The sequence below is a fragment of the Lampris incognitus genome, chromosome 21 (genome assembly GCF_029633865.1).
Source record: "Lampris incognitus isolate fLamInc1 chromosome 21, fLamInc1.hap2, whole genome shotgun sequence".
NCBI lineage: Eukaryota > Metazoa > Chordata > Actinopteri > Lampriformes > Lampridae > Lampris > Lampris incognitus.
The window spans coordinates 25,926,747-25,949,111 of NC_079231.1; the positions used below are offsets into that span (position 1 = coordinate 25,926,747).

Below are 22,365 nucleotides of genomic sequence, written 5' to 3' on the forward strand. Positions count from 1 at the left end.
TTGCGTTCTGGATCCATTCACATCCAACCTTGTTAAGTACTGTCTCCCAGCAACCTCCTCACTCATCACAAACTCTTCCTTCAGCTTTGGTTCAGTCCCCCATGTGCTTAAACTGGCTGCTGCCACCCCTACCATCAAAAACCTGGACTCAACCCTGATATCACGAGCAATTTCCGGCCTATCGCCAATCTCCTCTTTCTGTCAAAAGTACTGAAACGTGCTGTCACCTCCCAACTCAAATCTCACCTCATCTCCAGTGAACTTTTCAAACCATTTCAATCTGGCTACCTCTCACAGTACAGCACAGAAACGGCCCCCCTTAAAGTCCCCAATAACCTCTTCATCTCTGCAGACTCTGGCCACCTCAGCAATCTATTCCTCCTCGACTTCACTGCAGCTGTTTACACAATCAACCACACCATTCTTCTTTCCCACCTTGAATACTCCCTCAACATCGCTGCTACTGCCCTCTCCTGGCTAAGGTCATATACCATAAACAGACAACAGTTCATCAGCATAAACAACTGCACCTCCTTCACTACTCCTCTGTACGAAGGAAGCCCCCAGGGTTCGGTGCTTGGTCCTCTCCTGTTCATCCTTTACTTGCTCCCCTTGATAACATCATATGTCATCATGGTATCCTCTTCCACTGTTACGCCGATGACGTCCAGCTCTAAATCTCCACTGAATCCATCACCACTACAACCTACCCCATCCTGACCAACTGCCTCACTGAAATCAAATCATGGATGCAAGCCAACTTCCTCAACCTAAATTGTGATAAATTTGACATGATCACAATCAGTTCCAAATCCTTTACCAAACCAATCACAACTTCTGCCTTACTGTCTATAACTCCACTTTGTCCCCCTCCCCACACATCTATGACCCTGGAGTCATGTCCGTTAGCAACCTCTGCTTTGAGCACCACATCAGTTAAATCACCAGAACTGCCTTTTTTTCACCTATAAAACAGCTCGTCTCTGCACATCACTCTCCTTCTCTGCTGCTGAATATCTGATCCAGCCTTCAGCACATCCAGAATTGACTAATGCAACAACATTACCTACGGCTCATCAGCCGAAGTCCTGAGCAAACTCCAGCACAGAACTCTGCTGCCCGCCTGCTCACCCACTTCCACTTCCATGAACACATCAGCCCTGCCCTCCAGAACCTCCACTGACTCCCTGTCCCACAATGGATCCAATTCAAAGTCATCCTCCTCACTCACAAAGCCCTCCATAACCAGGTCCCCTCCTACCTGACCGAGCTGCTCCACTACCATACTCCTTCCCGCAGCCTTCACTCCTCTGACCCCAACTTCCTGTCTCCGCCACACGGGACCATGCACCAGACCTGGGGTGACAGAGCCTTCCCTCTGGAACTCTCTCCCCAATCACATCAGAGATTGTACCAATCTGTCCATATTCAAATCAATAATCAAACCCACCTCTTCAGAGTTGCTTTTAATGTGGGACTAATGCTGCGTGTTTAATGTTTTTTTGTGTGTTGCTTTCAGGTTTATTTTAACATACATAAATAATATTTAAGTAGTTTGAAAAGTGCTGTACAAATAAAATGCAGTTATTATTAATATTAGTTGTATTATTACAATTAATTGTTACTATTATTATTATTTCACTAGTATTATTACTATTACTACTATTATTACTATTATTATTATTATTACTATTACTACTATAATTACTATTATTATTTGTATTAATATTACTACTACTACTATTATTATTATTATTATTATCTTTGACATTACTGAGCATGTTGGATGGCAGAGTACCTCTATCCATACTCTTAATGATGCTTTTGTGTCTGTCAGCTGTGTGTGTGTGTGTGTGTATGAATATGTGGCCGCCTTGCCAAGCTAGGCGGTGTTGTTAATGTTCGTCTTGGTGCCTGTAACCTTCCCTCTGATGATGTGTAAGTGGTGCATTCAGGTAAGTATAGTCTAATGGCCTATTCTGGTTAACATGTGCATCTCAGAACCTATCAAACATGACTGGTCTTGGACAGGCGAGGCCCACCTGATTTTCTCTGTGCCCACCCACACGGTGGTTTATGCCCGTGCTGTCGCCCTGCATGCAGCCATCGATTGGATGAGTCTAAGTGGGTCTACCTTTAGCTGAACGTGGCTGCAGCCCGCAACAGTGTTTGGGTCCAGCACTGGGAGTCAGTGTTTGGCTCCAGCACTGGGAGTCAGTGTTTGGCTCCAGCACTGGGAGTCAGTGTTTGACTCCAGCACTGGGAGTCAGTGTTTGGCTCGGCTCCAGCACTGGGAGTCAGTGTTTGGCTCGGCTCCAGCACTGGGAGTCAGTGTTTGACTCCAGCACTGGGAGTCAGTGTTTGACTCGGCTCCAGCACTGGGAGTCAGTGTTTGACTCTAGCACTGGGAGTCAGTGTTTGACTCCAGCACTGGGAGTCAGTGTTTGGCTCGGCTCCAGCACTGGGAGTCAGTGTTTGGCTCCAGCACTGGGAGTCAGTGTTTGGCTCCAGCACTGGGAGTCAGTGTTTGACTCCAGCACTGGGAGTCAGTGTTTGGCTCCAGCACTGGGAGTCAGTGTTTGGCTCCAGCACTGGGAGTCAGTGTTTGGCTCCAGCGCTGGGAGTCAGTGTTTGGCTCCAGCGCTGGGAGTCAGTGTTTGGCTCCAGCGCTGGGAGTCAGTGTTTGGCTCCAGCACTGGGAGTCAGTGTTTGGCTCCAGCGCTGGGAGTCAGTGTTTGGCTCCAGCACTGGGAGTCAGTGTTTGGCTCCAGCACTGGGAGTCAGTGTTTGACTCCAGCACTGGGAGTCAGTGTTTGGCTCGGCTCCAGCACTGGGAGTCAGTGTTTGGCTCCAGCACTGGGAGTCAGTGTTTGGCTCCAGCACTGGGAGTCAGTGCTTGGCTCCAGCACTGGGAGTCAGTGTTTGACTCGGCTCCAGCACTGGGAGTCAGTGTTTGGCTCCAGCACTGGGAGTCAGTGTTTGGCTCCAGCACTGGGAGTCAGTGTTTGACTCGGCTCCAGCACTGGGAGTCAGTGTTTGACTCCAGCACTGGGAGTCAGTGTTTGACTCCAGCACTGGGAGTCAGTGTTTGGCTCGGCTCCAGCACTGGGAGTCAGTGTTTGGCTCCAGCACTGGGAGTCAGTGTTTGACTCCAGCACTGGGAGTCAGTGTTTGGCTCGGCTCCAGCACTGGGAGTCAGTGTTTGGCTCCAGCACTGGGAGTCAGTGTTTGACTCCAGCACTGGGAGTCAGTGTTTGGCTCGGCTCCAGCACTGGGAGTCAATGTTTGGCTCCAGCACTGGGAGTCAGTGTTTGACTCCAGCACTGGGAGTCAGTGTTTGGCTCGGCTCCAGCACTGGGAGTCAGTGTTTGGCTCCAGCACTGGGAGTCAGTGTTTGGCTCCAGCACTGGGAGTCAGTGTTTGGCTCCAGCACTGGGAGTCAGTGTTTGGTTCGGCTCCAGCACTGGGAGTCAGTGTTTGGCTCCAGCACTGGGAGTCAGTGTTTGACTCCAGCACTGGGAGTCAGTGTTTGACTCGGCTCCAGCCCTGGGAGTCAGTGTTTGGCTCCAGCACTGGGAGTCAGTGTTTGACTCCAGCACTGGGAGTCAGTGTTTGGGTCCAGCACTGGGAGTCAGTGTTTGGCTCCAGCACTGGGAGTCAGTGTTTGGCTCCAGCACTGGGAGTCAGTGTTTGACTCCAGCACTGGGAGTCAGTGTTTGGCTCGGCTCCAGCACTGGGAGTCAGTGTTTGGCTCCAGCACTGGCAGTCAGTGTTTGGCTCCAGCACTGGGAGTCAGTGTTTGGCTCCAGCACTGGGAGTCAGTGTTCGGCTCCAGCACTGGGAGTCAGTGTTTGGTTCGGCTCCAGCACTGGGAGTCAATGTTTGGCTCCAGCACTGGGAGTCAGTGTTTGACTCCAGCACTGGGAGTCAGTGTTTGGCTCGGCTCCAGCACTGGGAGTCAGTGTTTGGCTCCAGCACTGGGAGTCAGTGTTTGGCTCCAGCACTGGGAGTCAGTGTTTGGCTCCAGCACTGGGAGTCAGTGTTTGGTTCGGCTCCAGCACTGGGAGTCAGTGTTTGGCTCCAGCACTGGGAGTCAGTGTTTGACTCCAGCACTGGGAGTCAGTGTTTGACTCGGCTCCAGCCCTGGGAGTCAGTGTTTGGCTCCAGCACTGGGAGTCAGTGTTTGACTCCAGCACTGGGAGTCAGTGTTTGGGTCCAGCACTGGGAGTCAGTGTTTGGCTCCAGCACTGGGAGTCAGTGTTTGGCTCCAGCACTGGGAGTCAGTGTTTGACTCCAGCACTGGGAGTCAGTGTTTGGCTCGGCTCCAGCACTGGGAGTCAGTGTTTGGCTCCAGCACTGGCAGTCAGTGTTTGGCTCCAGCACTGGGAGTCAGTGTTTGGCTCCAGCACTGGGAGTCAGTGTTCGGCTCCAGCACTGGGAGTCAGTGTTTGGTTCGGCTCCAGCACTGGGAGTCAGTGTTTGGCTCCAGCACTGGGAGTCAGTGTTTGACTCCAGCACTGGGAGTCAGTGTTTGGGTCCAGCACTGGGAGTCAGTGTTTGGCTCCAGCACTGGGATCAGTGTTTGGCTCCAGCACTGGGAGTCAGTGTTTGACTCCCAGACAACCCACCTCTAATATGCTAGAGGCAAATACTTGCTCTGCCCACGTTTTACCCCGCCCCATTCCATGGGCTACACAGAGGGCTACTTGCACCAAAGTTGGAAGAAACCAGTCACTATTTTGGTGGGCCGGATGCCAGGTGGCTGTGCTCCTCTAGAACAGCGTTGACTCACCAATATGTTGGTGATCTGAAGAAATGAACTATGGAGCAGTCTCCTGACAAAACGTCATTATCAATGCCAACATTTATCAGCTTTGTGGATTTGATTGTAAAGACAAGAGAAGCAATTACAACTCATTCGGCGGCATCATAAACGAGTGGTATGCTGCTGACTTAGAAGAACTGGCCGGGCCCATCGCAGCTGGTGGAGCCGCAGTTGCTAACATCCCCTCCCTACAGACACAGGGCAGTATCTGCCGGCCAGCTGGCAAACAGGAAAGGACACCAAAACTTCGTGTTTTGGTACATAATCTTTGCAGATCTTCGATGTCGCTGACAGAACCAGTCAACCATGTCTTGAAGCACGTGCAATCAACCTTGTCTGTCATACTTATCCATGCTGAAAACTGTCTGGTGTGGCTGCGGGATGTTGACATCTGCAACAAAACCACCTTGGCGAGGACGGAGCAGGATATGTCCGTCCAGATATGGTCGGAAACCATCAGAACAGCACGAGCTTCTCACATCCGTTCGGCCAAACGGAGGTTAGAGTAATATATCTAGTGCAAGGGTTAATCTGATAAGGGACCAGCATCCACGGGAAACTTTGGATGGAGGACTTGAGCGCACTGTTAAACTTGTCGCAGGAATGTGAGCCAATCCACACTGCCTGCTATTCAGAAACGCACCTCCTACACTTTAAATACGATGCCATTTGTTTTGTAGAAGAATACGATTTAAGGCACTGTGATGGTCTGGCGGCCTGTCCAGGGTGCGTCCTCGCGGCCTGCCCCCCCATGACTGCTGGGATAGGCCCCAGCAGCCCCACAAGCCCGATGGGGATAAGCGGCTTGGGTAATGAATGGAACATGATTTAACTTAGACATGCATGTGTATGTGGAGTTATTCTCTTCAGATAACAAGTGGTAGATGTTTGTGTCAAGGCGTAGTTTGTGGTTCACCACACCTCTTTCTAACATACATATGATGTACATGTGTACGTTGTTTGTTTGCATTGTCTAAGTTCACTCAGTTTTGAAAGAAGACTGATTTTGCAGGTTTCCCTGAGAGTCCGGAGACATCTCTGTAAGACTAGTGGGAGGGTCACGTTGCTGGTAGGTTTGAGTTGTGTGTCTGTCCGCTGTGATGAACTGGCAGCCTGTGCAGTGCCACACCGTGCTTGCTAGGAAGGCATTTTTATACTCACTGCCACCAGCAGCTTTTTTTCCTCCTCTTTCTCCTGCTGGGCCTCCTCCCTCATGGCCTGGTGTTTCTCCTCCATCTCCTCCAGAGCTCTGACCTGGTTCTCCTTGAAGCGAAGTGCCTCCTCCTCATAGCGGGCCCTCAGCCTGGAGAGCTCCTTCTCATAATCCTGGTGTTCCTCTCGCAGAGACTACAAAGAAGAAGAGTTCATTTGTTTTTCTTACTCCATAGGTCGACAGGTTTGTAAACAGTAGAAGGTCACAGGAAGAGTTGGATGGACTGGTGAAATGGGCTACCTGAAAACCATTTTGGCTTGAGCATCTACGTTATCTAAACATGGGCAAATGAGTTTTGGTCTTGTCGTGGGATTTCAACAAAAACTCAAAAAAGAACACACTATTAAATACTACTACTAATACTACCAATACCACTACTACTACTACTACCACTACTACTACTACTACTACTACTACTACTACTACTACCACTACTACTACCACTACTACTACCACCACCACTACTACTACTACTACTACTACTACTACCACTACTACTACTACTACTACTACTACTACCATTACTACTACTACTACTACTACTACTACTATCACTACTACTACTACTACTACTACTACTTCCAGCTGCTCCCGTTAGGGGGCGCCACAGCGGATCATCCGTTTCCACCTCCTCCTGTCCTCTGCATCTTCCTCTGTCACACCAGCCACCTACATGTCCTCCCTCACATCCATAAACCTCCTCTTGGGCCTTCCTCTTCTCCTCTTCCCTGGCAGCTCCATATTCAGCATCCTTCTCCCAATATACCCAGCATCTCTCCTCCACACATGTCCACACCATCTCAATCTTGTCTCTCTTGCTTTGTCTCCAAACCGTCCAACCTGAGCTGGCCCTCTAATATACTCGTTCCTAATCCTGTCCTTCTTCATCACTCCCAGTGAAAATCTTACCATCTTCACCTCTACCACCTCCAGCTCTTCCTCCTGTCTTTTCATCAGTGCCACTGTCTCCAAACCATACAACATAGCTGGTCTCACTACCATCTTGTAAACCTTCCCTTTAACTCTTGCTGGTACCCTTCTGTCACACATCACTCCTGACACACTTCTCCACCCACTCCACCCTGCCTGCACTCTCTTCTTCACCTCTCTCCTGCACTCCCTGTTACTTTGGACAGTTGACCCCAAGTATTTAAACTCATACACCTTCGTCACCTCCACTCCTTGCATCCTGATCATTCCACTGTCCTCCCTCTCATTCATGCATAGGTATTCCATCTTGCTCCTACTGACTTTCATGCCTCTTCTCTCCAGTGCATACCTCCACCTCTCCAGGCTCTCCTCAACCTGCTCCCTACTCTCACTACAGATCACAATGTCATCCACAAACATCATCGTCCACGGAGACTCCTGCCTGATCTGGTCCGTCAACCTGTCCATCACCACTGCAAACAAGAAAGGGCTCAGAGCCGATCCTTGATGTAATCCCACCTCCACCTTGACCCCATCTGTCACTCCACTGTACTAAAACACGGTATCAAATACAATGGAATAATATCTGAGGGTATCTGAAGCCACCTTAACCCCTCAAAAAGAGCATAAGTATTAATAATAATTGCAATAGCTGAATTCTTGGTAGTGGTAGATTTAGTAGTAGTGTCAGTAAACATAGCAGCTGAAACAATGGTTGTTGTAGTAGTCGAAGAAGTAGTCATAGTAGTGATAATACTACCTGGTAGTAGTAGTAGTAGTAGTAGTAGAAGTAGCAGTCATAGTAGTGATAATGCTACCCGTTTCAGTCTTGTTTTCACAGATTATATTCGCGCGCGTGTGTGTGTGTGTGTGTGTGTGTGTGTGTGTGTGTGTGTGTGTGTGGTAACAGTAACAGCAGCAATAGTTATGGTAACAGGGGCAGTAGTAGTGGTATAGTTGTGTCTGTTCCCATGGCAACACCTGTTGTAAAAACTGTGTGCTCATATGAACGAGTATGTATTCATTACAGCAGTACAGCAGTCCATACAGCAGTACAAGTACAATGACTTGTACTGCTGTATGGACTGCAGCACAAGTACTTGCGTAGTCTTTTTCGTAGCAGACATAACATGTTCCCTTTTAACCCTTAAAATGGCACAACAGTAGAATGTGTCATTTAAAAAAAATCCAGCTTTTTTAAAATCTATTTTTAGCTTTTTAACATTGAATAACAAAAACACATTGCCCTTTTGTACTTATTTTCGATTTTATGAGTTGTATCTCCGGTGGTATGTTGCCCCATTAAGTTACAAAATCTATCAAAATCCGAATCCGAATCCGAATCATGTTTGTTGGCCATGTAGGTTTGCACTACATGGAATGTGACTCTGGTTCCGTGGCTCTGTCAGTGTACTTAACATAGAATAACAACACTACAACACAACACCTTCACATACAGTGCATCCGGAAAGTGTTCACACCCCTTCACTTTCCCCACTTTTTGTTATGTTACAGCCTTATTCCAAAATTGATTAAATTCATTTTTTCTCTCATCAATCTACACACAATACAGAGGCTTGTTTGATTCTATTATGAGTTTCATGATCAGTGTTGTAGCCCTCAGAAAGGTTTCTGCCCAGGTATTTGAAAGCTGGAGCAACTGAGAGTGGTTGGTGTTCTATAGTGAAGACAGGCATAGTGGGTGGGGGGCTGGACATCCATTGGCATAACACCTCAGGCTTGGTGGTGTTAACTGATAGACCCAGCCTGCTGTAGGCATTCACAACTGCGGCAAGGATGGATTGCAGGTCTTCTTGTGTGTGAGCTACAAGAGCCCAGTCATCAGCATACAGCAGCTCAAGGACCTGTACTGCTGACCACTTGGTGGTTGCCTGGAACCTTCGGATGTTGATGAGGTTTCCATTTAGCCTAAAGTCTATTGTGATTCCACTACTGTCTTCCAGATCTTTATGAACAAGTTTTGTGACACATAGGAGGTACATGTTGAAGAGTACCAGTGCCAGCACACACCCCTGCCTCACTCCAGTACATACATTAAAGGGTGCCGCTTCCTGTCCTCCTGTGGCCACCCATGCCACCATCCCATCATGGAACTGTGATAAAATGTTCACAAATTTGCTTGGACAGCCAAACTTTCTCAGAATTTTACAAAGTATTTCTCGATGGAGCTGCCAGGGAAGAGGAGAAGAGGAAGGCCAAAGAGGAGGTTTATGGATGTGGTGAGGGAAGACATGCAGGTGGCTGGTGTGACAGAGGAAGACGCAGAAGAGAGGAAGAAATGGAAACGGACGATCAGCTGTGGCAACCCCTAACGGGAGCAGCCGAAAGTAGTAGTATTAGTAGTAGTAGTAGTAGTGGTAGTAGTTCTCAATTCAAAGTGTCAAAAGCTTTGGATAGGTTGACAAAAGGCATGAAAAGGTCCTGTTGTTGTTTGTGGCACTTTTCTTGTAGCTACTTACTGTGAACATCATATCCAAAGTACTCCTGTTCTTCCTAAAACCACACTGTGACTCTGGCAGCAGATGTTCTGTCACTTGCATCATCATCCTGCATAGCATGACCTTTGCTAAGACCTTGCCTGCAACAGCTAGTAGGAATATGTCACAACTGTTTTTGTACAGGGTGACAATTTTAGAATCCCTCCGTTGTTGAGGGACATTGTCTTGGTCCCAGACCTGCTGTCAGTACTGAACCCCAGGCTTGCACTCAAAACGCAGACTCAGTCTCAGTTCACAAAAATCAGTCCTTTTAATGAAAATGAGGTCGGTACACAGGTGATCAGATAGCAAGGCAACAGTGTCCAAATCGGCAGGCGAAAGGCGAGGTCATAAAAGGCAAAAACAGGTCAGAAAACTATAGGGCTCAAGAAACTCACACAAGGGGAAAAATGCTGGAACGCTGTCACAAGGAACAAGATGAACTGGCACAGAAGGAAGGGAACACTAAGACTATATACTCTGGAGGAGGGGAGACAATGAGACACAGGTGCGACACATGAGGGCAGGGCAGGGCAGGTAATCACACAGGGGGAGACACATGAGGGCAGGAAGTAAAGGACCTGAAACAAGACAAGAGGTGAGTATCAAAATAAAACAGGAAATACAAGACAAAGAACACTGGGAGAAGCAAAAGATAACTTAACTATCCAGATGGGGCGTGACACCTGCAGGATGTACTAACAGATTGTTCTGGTGCACAAGTATCCTCCTTTTTTTAAAGCGTTCTGCTGAGATATCATCACTGCCGGGAGACTTATTATTCTTGAGGGAGTTGATGGCTTCAAGTACTACTTGAAAAGTGGTGAGTGGTCAAAGTCTGGGATGGGTGGACGAATTGGCATCTCTTCCAGGATGGATTGGTCGGTTGGTGAGTGCTGGTTAAGTAGGGCTTCAAAGTGTCCAGCCCACCTAGCCAAGATCCGCTTTTGGTCTTTCAGGTTTGTCAGTCCATCCTCTGATTTTAAGGGTGTGATAGAGCAGTTCCTGGGGTCATATATAGTCTTTATAGAACTGTAGAAGTTGTGCATATCATTTCTGTCAGCATATGATTGAATCTCATGAGCTTTGTTCATCCACCATGTATGTTGCAGTGTGCAAGGTTGTTTGTACCTCCTTACATGCTGTTTGCCACTGCTGCCGAAAGATGGCGGATGCAGGGCAGCTGAGTAAAGCCATGTGTGCCCTGCGCATGCTTTCCAGCACGGATGTGATGATGTCAGAGTTCTTGTCAAACCAGTCCTGATGTTTTCTGGCTCCGTAGCCTATAGAGTTGGTTGCAGCTTGATGTAGTAATGAGGTTAGGGAGGTCCATTTCTGATCCATGGAACTGTCAGAACTCAGAATGGCCTCAAAGTCTAGTGTCATCGTGCCTAGAACTCAGCCGACAGGTCAGTCAAACTATCTCCCAAGTCAAAAGGTGGAGGTATTTGTCTCATGGTCAACCAGCGCTGGTGTAACAATACAACAATCCTCCGTCGCTGCTGCTGCTCTTATGATATTGAATTCATCAGTTTGAAATGCAGACCATAGTCTCTTCCCAGAGAATTCGCTTCAATTGTATTAGTTCGTGTTTACATTCAACCACAAGCTAATGCTAACACAGCCATTAGCCAACTCTGGCAACACATTTCCCCTGTTGAAAACTCCAACCCTGACACGTCTGTCTTCGTTTTGGGTGATTTCAACCATACGAATCTTTCCCTCGAACTACCGAACGACGAGCAACAAGCCACTTGCCATAGCGGGGGGAAAACAAAACATTGGATCACTGCTGCATCTCAATTTCAAATGCTTACCGTGCATTCCCAAGGGCTCCACTGGCCATTGAAACGCTTTGATGGTGTTTTGATTGCACTAATTGAAGTATATTTAGTGCCGCTTGCAACTCCCTGGATGAACTCACTGACACAGTGACGTCATATATCTAGTTCTGCGAGGAAATGTGCATCCCTACCAAAACCATAACATTTTACGGCAAAAGAAACCCTGGTTCTCTAAAGAATTACACCTCCTACACAAAGAAAAAACTGGGCATACAAAAACGGAAACAGGGATCAGTACAGAGCAGCCAAGTATAAGTTGCGTGCTGCAATAAGAAAAGCAAAGTCCAGCTACGCAACAAAACTCGAACAACAATTCTCTTCCAGTAAGTCCAGAGCAATATGGAAAAAACTTAAGGAAATGACCGATTACAAAACACACCCCTGCTCCCCTCCAGAAAATGACCATAACCTCCCAAATAAATTAAATACGTTTTATGCAAGGTTTGAAAAACCTATTCCACCAGCCATCCCCCCTACTCCTTCTCCAATGCCACCCTTCTGCATCCAGGAGGATGAGGTGAGAGCAACATTCAAAAAGCTGAACATTAGGAAAGCAGCAGGGCCAGACGGCATCAGCCCTGCATTGTTGAGCCACTGTGCAGCACAATTGGCCCCAATATTTTCCACCATATTTAACACCTCTCTAAGTCAATGTACAGTCCCACAGTGCTTCAAACTCTCTACCATCATTCCTGTGCCAAAGACCTCAAAGATCACATGGCTCAATGACTTCAGACCAGTTGCCCTAACTTCTGTGGCCATGAAAGCATTTGAGCTCATCATTTTGTCACATCTGAAATCTTGCACCACCCCAATGATGGATCCATATCAATTTGCCTATCAAGCCAACGGGTCTGTTGACGATGCAGTTAGCATAGCCCTGCACCACCTGGAATCACCAAACACCTATGCACGCATCCTGTTCATAGACTTTAGTTCTGCCTTCAACTCCATCAACCCACTCAAACTCTTTACCATACTCTTGGATATGAACATTGACCCAGCCATATGCCACTGGATTCAGAGCTTCCTGTGGAACAGGCCACAGAGGGTGAAGGTTAATAACCTAACCTCACACCCTCTTACCCTCAGTGCAGGTCTGTGTTCTCTCCCCCTGGCTCTTCTCACTTTACACCACCCACCTCACCTCCACGGACAGTTCTGTTAAAATAATTAAATACGCAGATGACACAACCATTGTAGGCCTCATCTCCAACAATGATGGCACCCAGTACCGCACTGAAGTACACCAAGCTGTCACTTGCTGCGCAAACAACAATCTTCTGCTTAATACAGCCAAAACCCAAGAACTCATTATTGACTTCCGATGCATGCCGAATCCTAAAACACCCATACAAATGAACGGTGACCCCATCACCACCACCAACTCTTTTAAATTCCTTGGAACATACATCAGCACCAACCTGAAGTGGAACATTAACACTGAACACCTCACTGCAAAAGCTCAACAACCACTTTACTTTCTTAGGCAGCTTGAAAAATACCAGATCAAACATCAACTGCTCGTTCTGTTTTACTCAGCCAGTATCGAGTCCATCATAACATCTTCTATTACAGTATTACAGTGTTACAGTATTACAGTATTACAGCATTACAGTATTACAGTATTACAGTATGGTACGGCAGCACAGACAGTCAAACACGGAAAAAAAACTGCAGTGGATTGTCAACAAGGCATCCAAAATCACAGGCAACCCACTCCCCTCAGTTGAATCTCTACATACTAACCAGACTGTAAAGGGAGCAGGGAAGATCACCTCTGACCCCTCACATCCTGCTCATCACCTCTTCCAGCTCCTTCCCTCAGGGAGGCGCTACAGGTCACTGTCCACTAAGACTAAACGCTTCACTAACAGTTTTGTTCCCCCCTCGCCATCAGGACTCTGAATTCCTCCCTACAGTCCCTCCTCACACACCACTGGCATACATACCAGCATTCACCTGTTCTGCCTGATATGTGTGTTTCTGTTATTGTGTAACTGTATTGTTATTGTGTAACAGTATTGTTCGTGATAATATGTGGAGTGTCTGTTGTTGTCTATGTATGTATTGTGCTGCAGAGTGTAAAATGTAAAGCATACCAAAAACAAATTCCACCGGCCTTGGTCGTGTGGCTAATAAAACTAACTATCTATCTATCTATCTATCTATCTATCTATCTATCTATCTATCTATCTATCTATCTATCTATCTATCTATCTAACTATCTATCTATCTATCTATCTATCTATCTATCTATCTATCTATCTATCTATCTATCTATCTATCTATCTATCTGTCTATCTATCTATCTATCTATCTGTCTATCTGTCTGTCTGTCTGTCTGTCTGTCTGTCTGTCTGTCTGTCTATCTATCTATCTATCTATTCCATGCTGGGGCTGACTTCAATTTAACACAGTTCAGTTGCTTTTTTATGGGTTTCTTGAGACGCTGTGGGGGGGGGGGGGCGCACTTTGATGCCCAGACACACACACACACACACACACACACACACACACACCACCACCACCACCACCACCACCACCATCAGCGGTCACTGAGAGTGAAGTATGACTGTCGTCCTTGCATCGTGTCACGAGGTGAAGGTGAAGGGACTTGTGTTGGGACATGCGGAGGACAGAGCCAGTCCACCTCTGCTTCTGTGTGATGGTGGCAGTTGTAGGAGGCATGTTGGCCTCCTTGAAGACGCTGAAGTTGGTGTGCTTATCCTCCCAGCTGATCTTAAGGATCCTCCTGAAGCATCGCTGTGGGTATGCCTTGAGTGCCTTCAGATAGCTGCTATATGCAGTCCAGGGTTCTGACCCACACTGGGGTCACGGTGCTCCAGCGGTCAGCACTGTTGCCTTACAGCAAGAACTCCCTGGGTTCGAACCCCAGGCTGTCGCAGGTCCTTCCTGTGGGGAGTTTGCATGTTCTCCCCGTGTCTGTGTGGGTTTCCTCCGTGTGCTCCTGTTTCCTCCCAGCATCAAAAAGCCATTCATGTTAGGGTTGATACTCCTGTCTTTGCCCCTGAGCAAGGCAATGGAAAGAAGAACTGGAGTCGGTCCCTGGGCGCTGCAGCTGCCCACTGTTCCTGGGTTGAATACAGAGAACGCATTGCGCTGTAACATGTACAATGACCAAAATAAAGAGGCTTTTGTCTTTCGACAGTAGGGTGGCCAGCACTACTGAATTGTTGTTCTGGCCTGAAGGTCATGGTTTTCAAAAACCCTTTTACTCAGTCTTGACAAGGCCCGGCTGGCACAGCTGAGGCGACGGTGTATTTCAGTGTCAATGCTGGCTTTGGAAGAGAGAAGGCTGCCAAGACATGGGAACTGCTCCACGTTTTCCAGTCTGAATTGTTGACGTAGCCGAATGACCATTACTGTATTGACTTTCTTAAAAAAACAAAAGCGTCAGTTAACGCATGATCTAGTAATGATTTAAATACTAATGTCCTGCAGAACGAGACCCTTATGAACAATACAGCAGCACAACGACACCAAACAACGACCAGCTTCATATGCAAATCGCCGTGACCATTAACTAGAGTTACCATGGCCATGTGTACTGTTCACAGAGGATTGGGGAATAGTTGCAATCACAACATTGTAAGATGGTGACAGAGCCCCCCCCCCCCCCGTCGCCATCTTACAATGCTGTGATTGCAATTATGATTGTGCACTTTGATTGTACAGGGGATAGGGGGCGTAAGAGTACATCTGTCGCCAGGGTGGAGATGCCTGCAGTCAGTTGAAACTGAAGAGGTCATGAGAGATGAAACGTTTCTCTTAATAAACGCTGAGTCCAGATGAAGTGGCTCAGCTTTCTGGGAGCATCTCTAGTTGTTCCAGATCTGTGACCAACGCCACCGAGCATTTTCCGCCCGCGGCGGGATTGGACCCGCGGCGTACTGCACCCCGAGGCCACATCGCTAATCGCTCGACTAAAGGAGGCCGACCCCCTGGGGGTCTTCCTGCAGGTTACAGTAGTCACCTTCTCCCGGAAGTGCGCCCTCGCGCTTCTATATTCCCGCGCTCAGAAGACACCTCTGAGGATCCGCACAGTTGATTGGCTGATCTTATTGTCTTTCCTCGGAAACGTGGCGGTTTCACGCGTGTGAAATGTAACGTGTATGCAGTTATGCTGCACAGGATATACCGTCTGTATACTTCCCGGGTATGTTTTGTATCTGTTTTGTATTTTTTCTGTACATTTTGGTGTATTTTCTTTAAACGTTGTCGTTATTGTTGTGCCATTTCTCTTATGTTGCAGTTTCAGAGTTTGCCAAAAAATAATAATTTCACTGCATATTGAACTTGTATGTGAAGCATGTGGTGAATAAACCTTTAAATTTTCAATCTGGGGGCGTCCGGGTGGCGTAGCGGTCTATTCCCTTGCCTACCAACACGGGGATCGTCGGTTCGAAGCCCCGTGTTACCTCCGGCTTGGTCGGGCGTCCCTACAGACACAACTGGCCGTGTCTACGGGTGGGAAACCGGATGTGGGTATGTGTCCTGGTCGCTGCACTAGCGCCTCCTCGGGGCGTCTGTCGGGGAGGAGGGGAACTGGGGGGAATACCGTGATCCTCCCACGTGTTACGCCCCCTGGTGAAACTCCTCACTGTCTGGTGAAAAGAAGCGGCTGGTGACTCCACATGTATGGGAGGAGGCATGTGGTAGTCTGCAGCCCTCCCCGGATCGGCAGAACGGGTGGAGCAGCGACCAGGACGGCTCGGAAGAGGGGGGTAATTCGCCAAGTACAATTGGGGAGAAAAAGGGGGAACCCCCCAAACAAACAAACAAATAAATAAATATTGAATCGTGACTTTTTTTCCTGCTAATGATCTCAGTAGACATCCAGCAGTTGAGCTAAAATAAGTTCAACGTAGGTTTAAACTGCACACACAGACATTAAACATTTTACCACAAGTTGTTTTTCCGACTCTGTAAATGGGACAGAGTAAAAACCCTGGACACCAAACGACCCCTCTCAGGGTTAAACACGCGTTAGTTTGCTGTGTTCACATGTGTATGATGGCGTTGGAATGAATTGTGTTGGTAATTATAGCAGTAATGTTATTATTATTATTACCTGTTCCAGTTTCAATACTTGTTGTTTGTGCTGCTCGTCGTGTGCTTGGCTCTGGTTGAGCAGCATTTCTCTTTCCTCCTCCAGCCTGCTTATTTTCTCCTTCAGCCTACTTTGCTCCTGGTCCAGGTCTCTGATGGTGGCTTCATGGGACATCTGGGTGGCTTGTAAGGAACCAATCTGACCTGGAAACGGGGTAATATTCTATTAAGTACACGTGGGGATTCACGCCATAGTTAACACACGAAGCTATTAAATAAATTACCTAGCAGGTCTGGTGAAAGGGCTTTTCCTGCAACTGGTGCTGCTCAATGGGGTCATGGATATATTAGTAATGTACATTTTCATTTGGGCCTCACAAGCAAAATGCATTCTGAATTCCTGCCTGTTATGCATTGGCCATTTAGGTTTGTCCCTTCTGAGATACCGTCACGCTTCCCTCGTGTACCTTGTGTGTTGTTGTTATGCGGATTCCGGGGTTCCGACAAGACTACGTCTGACCACATAAAATAGTCCTCCATCTCCCGCCTCTTTATTAGACGTTATACTCAAGTAGAAACAAGAGTATACAACAAATCTGGCGACAAGGGAATACGTTCCCACGTTGTGTTTATTATTTTCGGTAGAAAGTCCGACTTATACAAGTTTTTCTCGCGGATGTACAGCGCGAGGTTGCGGCTAGCTTAGCTACAAGCTAGCAAGCTAGCTACCATATTGTAGAGAAGACGGCGCTCGAACAGAGGACAGCGCTGCTGCGTGACGTGGAGGAATCTCCGCGGTAGAAAGGAGACGGAAAGAAAAAGGAGACAAGAAGGGCAGGAAGTCAAACGAAACAACAAAAAGAGATAGACAAAGTGGGCTGACTAAAAAAGAAAATTAGCATAAAGAAGCATAAGTTTAAGGCTAATTGCGGAAATCAGTGGAAAACAACCGATACTGTATAAAAATGGCGGCACTAATGGGAAACATAGGACCATTTGAAGAAAACACAGAGCAGTGGAGCACATACACTGAAAGGTTTGAGTATTTTATACGTTCTAACAAGATTAATGGCGAGGTTGTAGTGCCAACCTTCTTGAGCGTTATGGGAGGAAAACCATTCAACCTACTGCACAGTTTAGTGCAACCTGACAAGCCAGGGGACAAATCATATGAAGAGATAGTCCAAACACTGGGAAATCAGTATTCTCCTAAGCCGCTGATCATCGCAGAACGGTTCAGATTCCATAAAAGGAACCAGGGGGAGGGGGGATGTTTCACAGTTCATAGCTGCACTGAAATGGTTATCTGAACACTGTGAATTTGGACGTGTGCTCAATGACACCATATGTGACAGATTGGTGTGTGGCTTACGTTGAGTCCACCCAGAAACGACTACTTTCTGAGGCTGATTTGACACTGGAAAAGGCCATAATGATAAGCACGTCAACAGAGATGGCTGCTAGTGAAGCACAGCAACTAAGGGCATCAACACAAGTGCATCAGTAGTCTTATGAGTCCAAGAACAAGGCAGCAGCTGGCAAGTCATGCTATCGTTTTGGTAAAACAGGGCACCAGGAATCAGAGTGCTGATATAGAGACTTAGACTTCAGACACTGTGGTAAGAAAGGCCATATTGAATGTGCATGTAGAACAAAAAAGACCCAAACACACAAACAGCACATTGAAAAGAAGGAAAGTGGCTTCCACAGAAACAAAAAGAAACACGTGAATAAGATGGAGCATGACCAGAATGAGCAGAGCAGCTCTGAGTCTGATGATGACACAGTGTGTGTTCTATCTGTGAGGGACAGTGATGATGGATACTGGGTCACACCACTGTTGGAGAACCAAGCAGTGCAGATGCAAGTAGACACCGGTACACATGTATCCATGGTAGCAGAAGCTGTCTGAGTGTGCATTTTAACTTCTGGAGTGATTCTGAATTGCTGGTTCATCTAGAATAGAGTAAGTATCATCTTTCATGCTTAAGTTGCTACTAGTCTTACTCCAGCTGCTTGAGTATTAGTCTTTTCGTCTACACATCTGCTGCTGGTTCCTAGTGGGATCTTATTCTACCTGTAGCTGTCTTATTCTATTTACTTACTTGTCTTATTTACTTATTCTAGCTGTAGCTGTTTTTCACCTAGTGTGCCCTTAAATATTTCTTGTTGCCTAGCTGTTTTGACTTAGTTATCCTTTTAGCTTATAAATATATTCCATGGTAACTTGCTGTTTGAAGTTTTAATAGTATTGTGTGAGGTTTGATAGAGTTTTACATAAGTGACCAGTTTCTGGGCAATAGGCCTCTTTTCAGTGTACCTCTTTGGCCAATTGGATGTTAAGTGGCCAGGGTGTGGCCTGCACTCATGGCAGACAATTAGCAATCTGTGTTCTTTAAATCGCTGCTGCTACTTCCAAGTCTCAGGCAAACAAGCCTAGATTGAACGAAGGCTAGAGTAAACAAATGCAAGCGCGACTTTTTCAAGCCAAGACTTAGTCAAGCACGGACTGCTCTTTTTAGATCCGGTCAGTCATCTGTATTTTGTGTAGCTAGTATAGACTATGTGTTTCCTTCGCATTCCTGTCCTTTCCTCTTCCCGGGACTGGCATAGACGTTGGGTCACTCCTAGGGGCTGTGACCCTACCAATCTCATCTATCCCACTCTCTCCACTCACATTGAGCAAGTGGTGACGGGAGGGCTCTGGAATTGCCAGTCTGCGGTGCCGAAAGCTGAGTTTATCTCAGGCTACGCATCCTTGCTCTCCCTCAACTTTCTTGCTCTAACTGAGACCTGGATCATGCCAGAAAACACTACCACACCCGCAGCTCTTTCTGATGTGTACTCTTTTTCTCACACTCCCAGAGCTGGGAGGCGGGGTGGTGGTACTGGCCTGCTGATCTCCCTGAAATGGAAATACTCTCTTGTTTCCATCCCACCATTTTCTCCGCCCTCTTTTGAATTTCATGCTGTTACTGTCTCTTATCCAGTCAAACTCACCATCGTGGTTGTGTACCACCCACCAGGCCCCCTTGGTGAGTTTCTGGAGGAGCTTGACACACTTGTCTCGCACTTCCCTGTTGATGACTCTGCACTTGTCCTTCTCGGTAACTTCAACATCCATATTAACAAGCTAGATCATCTTCTCTCTTTCCTCTCCTCCTTTGACCTTCACCTCTCACCCTCTCCTCCTACCCACAAGGCTGGCAACCAGCTGGACCTTATCTTTACTAGACACTGTCCTATTTCCAATCTCTCTGTTACTCCCCTCCAGCTCTCTGACCACTATTTCATGCCCTACTCTCTCTCCCTCTCTTCACCCCCCTCAGCCCCTTCCTGTACCCACATGGTTTCCACCCGTAGACAAATCCGCTCTCTCTCCACCACTGATCTTTCTTTTTCTGTTACCTCTATCCTCCCTACACCTGTATCTTTCTCTCTCTTACCCCCTGACACTGCTACTGATCTTCTTCTCTCTACCCTCTCCTCTTCTCTGGACAATCTCTGTCCCCTCACCTCCAGGCCTGCACGCCCAACTCCACCTGCCCCTTGGCTGACCGACTCAGTATGTACTGACAGACGGAGCCTGAGAGTGGCAGAGCGCAAATGGAGAAAAGGCAAACTTCCAGAGGACCTTCTCAACTTCCAGTCTATTCTTTCCACTTTCACCCCCTCCCTTTCTGCTGCTAAGGTTGTCTTCTATTGCTCTAAAATCCTATCCTCTGCCTCTAATCCCAAGAAACTCTTTGAAACCTTCTCTACACTTCTTCAACTCCCACCTCCTCCTCCTACTTCCTCCCTTCTCCCTGATGACTTCGCTAACTTCTTTGACAAGAAGGCAAATGACATCAGATCCTCCTTTTCTCACCACCCGGTTAGTACTGCTTGCACTATCCCACCCTCTGCACCTTCTTTCACCTCTCCACGTCCCACCCTATCCCACCTCGTTCCCCTCTCCCCCGACGAGGTTCTAAACCTCATCACATCCAGTCGCCCCACCACATGCTTCCTTGACCTGGTCCCCTCCACTCTTCTTCAGTCTATAGTACTTTAACTCCTTCCCTATCTAACCCACCTCAACAACACCTCCCTCCAGGCATGATGCTTTCCATCTGCCTTAAAGACTGCTAGAGTCCCCCCACTTCTCAAGAAACCATCACTTAACCCCTCTGATGTCAAAAACTACAGACCAGTTTCCCTTCTACCCTTTCTATCCAAAACTTTCGAACGTGCTGTCTTTACCCAACTTTCTTTGTACCTCCACCAGAACAACCTGCTGGACCCCAACCAGTCTGGGTTCAAGGTGGGTCACTCGACAGAGACGGCCCTCCTTGCAGTGACAGAATCGCTGCACTCTGCGAGAGCAAACTCTCTCTCCTCTGTACTGATACTCCTGGACCTGTCAGCTGCATTCGACACAGTGAACCACCAGTTCCTCCTCTCTACCCTTGAGGGGCTGGGTGTCAATGTTTGCAACCTACCTGACGGGTCGCTCCTATCAGGTGACATGAGGGGATCTGTGTCGGAGCCTCGCAGACTGACTACAGGCATTCCACAGGGTTCAGTTCTGGGTCCTCTCCTTTTCTCCCTGTACACAACATCTCTGGGTTCTGTTATTCGCTCGCATGCCTTCTCTTACCATTGTTATGCCGATGATACCCAGCCGATCTTGTCCTTTCCTCCCTCTGACACACAAGTAGAGACACGCATTGCTGCATGCTTGACTGACATCTCAGAGTGGATGGCGACACACCACATGAAGCTCAATCTGGACAAGACAGAGGTGATGTTCCTCCCGGGGAAAGGTTGCCCACACCGAGACCTGGCCATCACCATTGACAACACCGGGGTGATGCCAAATCGGACTGTGAGGAATCTGGGTGTGATCCTGGACGACCAACTGTCGTTTGCTGAAAACATTGCATCGGTTGCTCGCTCCGGCAGATTTCTCCTCTGTAACATCAGGAGGATTAGCCCATTCCTCACCGACGAGATGGCCCAGGTGCTCATCCAGGCTCTGGTCATTTCCCGGCTGGACTACGGCAACTTCCTCCTTGCTGGCGCCCCGGCGTCGGCCATCAGAAAGCTGCAGCTTGCCTGGTGTTCAACAGCCCTAAGTCCTCCCACACAACTCCCCTTCTCATGTCCCTACACTGGCTCCCAGTAGCTGCTCACATCCAGTTTAAGACTCTGGTGCTAGCCTACAGGGCAGCAAAAGGAACAGCACCTTCCTATCTCCAGGCCATGGTCAAGCCCTACACCCCCGCCTGACCACTTCGCTCTGCTACCTCGGGACGCCTGGTTGCTCCGTCGCTCAGAGGCCCTGCTGCAGATCGACCCGGTCACGGCTCTTTTCTGTCCTGGCCCCTCAGTGGTGAAATGAACTCCCCACTGATGTCAGGACAGTGGAGTCGCTGCCCATCTTTCGGCGCAGGTTGAAAACTCACCTCTTTAAGAACTACTACCCTGTTACTTGTTCTTAGCACTTATTGTATTCACTTATTAAAAAAAAAATCTCTCTCTTGCACTTTTACCTTAGCACTGGTTTTGCTCTTAGATGCTTGTTTAGGTGCACTTATGACCTCTGATGACTAGTAGTTCTCCTGATTTCCTACGTTAAATGCACTTATTGTAAGTTGCTTTGGATAAAAGCATCGGCTAAATGACTGTAATGTAATGTAATTTAATGTGTATAATGAGAAGCAGGCCCCCTACAGGACATCTTGGAGAAACACTCCCAAGGTTTTTGATGGAGAACTCGGCAGCATAAAATACGTTACAGTTAAGCTGACAGCCAGTCCAGGAAGCACACCAAAGTGTCTAAAAGCTAGACCTGTCCCATATGCCATCATACCCAAGGTAGAAGGAGAATTACACAAATTAGTGAAGAGTGGAGCATTGGAACCAGTGAGAACAAGTGATGGGTCTCTAGGGATCTGCAGCGATTTTAAAGTCACTGTGAACCCTGTCTTGACTGCAGAA

The 22,365-nt window shown here is 47.6% G+C and overlaps 1 protein-coding gene across 1 annotated transcript in view; it reads right to left on the reverse strand.

Annotated features, from left to right (window-relative positions):
- Positions 1–4,953: 4,953 nt before the first annotated feature.
- The window catches only part of LOC130131447 (protein FAM184A-like), an 86,290-nt gene continuing 68,878 nt past the window's right edge, over positions 4,954–22,365 (reverse strand). Inside the window, exons 10-12 of the mRNA XM_056301124.1 lie at positions 16,406–16,587; positions 5,987–6,172; positions 4,954–5,013 (exon numbers count right to left, since the gene is read on the reverse strand). Of these exons, the coding sequence (XP_056157099.1) occupies positions 4,954–5,013; positions 5,987–6,172; positions 16,406–16,587 (428 nt within the window). The remainder of the gene's footprint in view (positions 5,014–5,986; positions 6,173–16,405; positions 16,588–22,365) is intronic.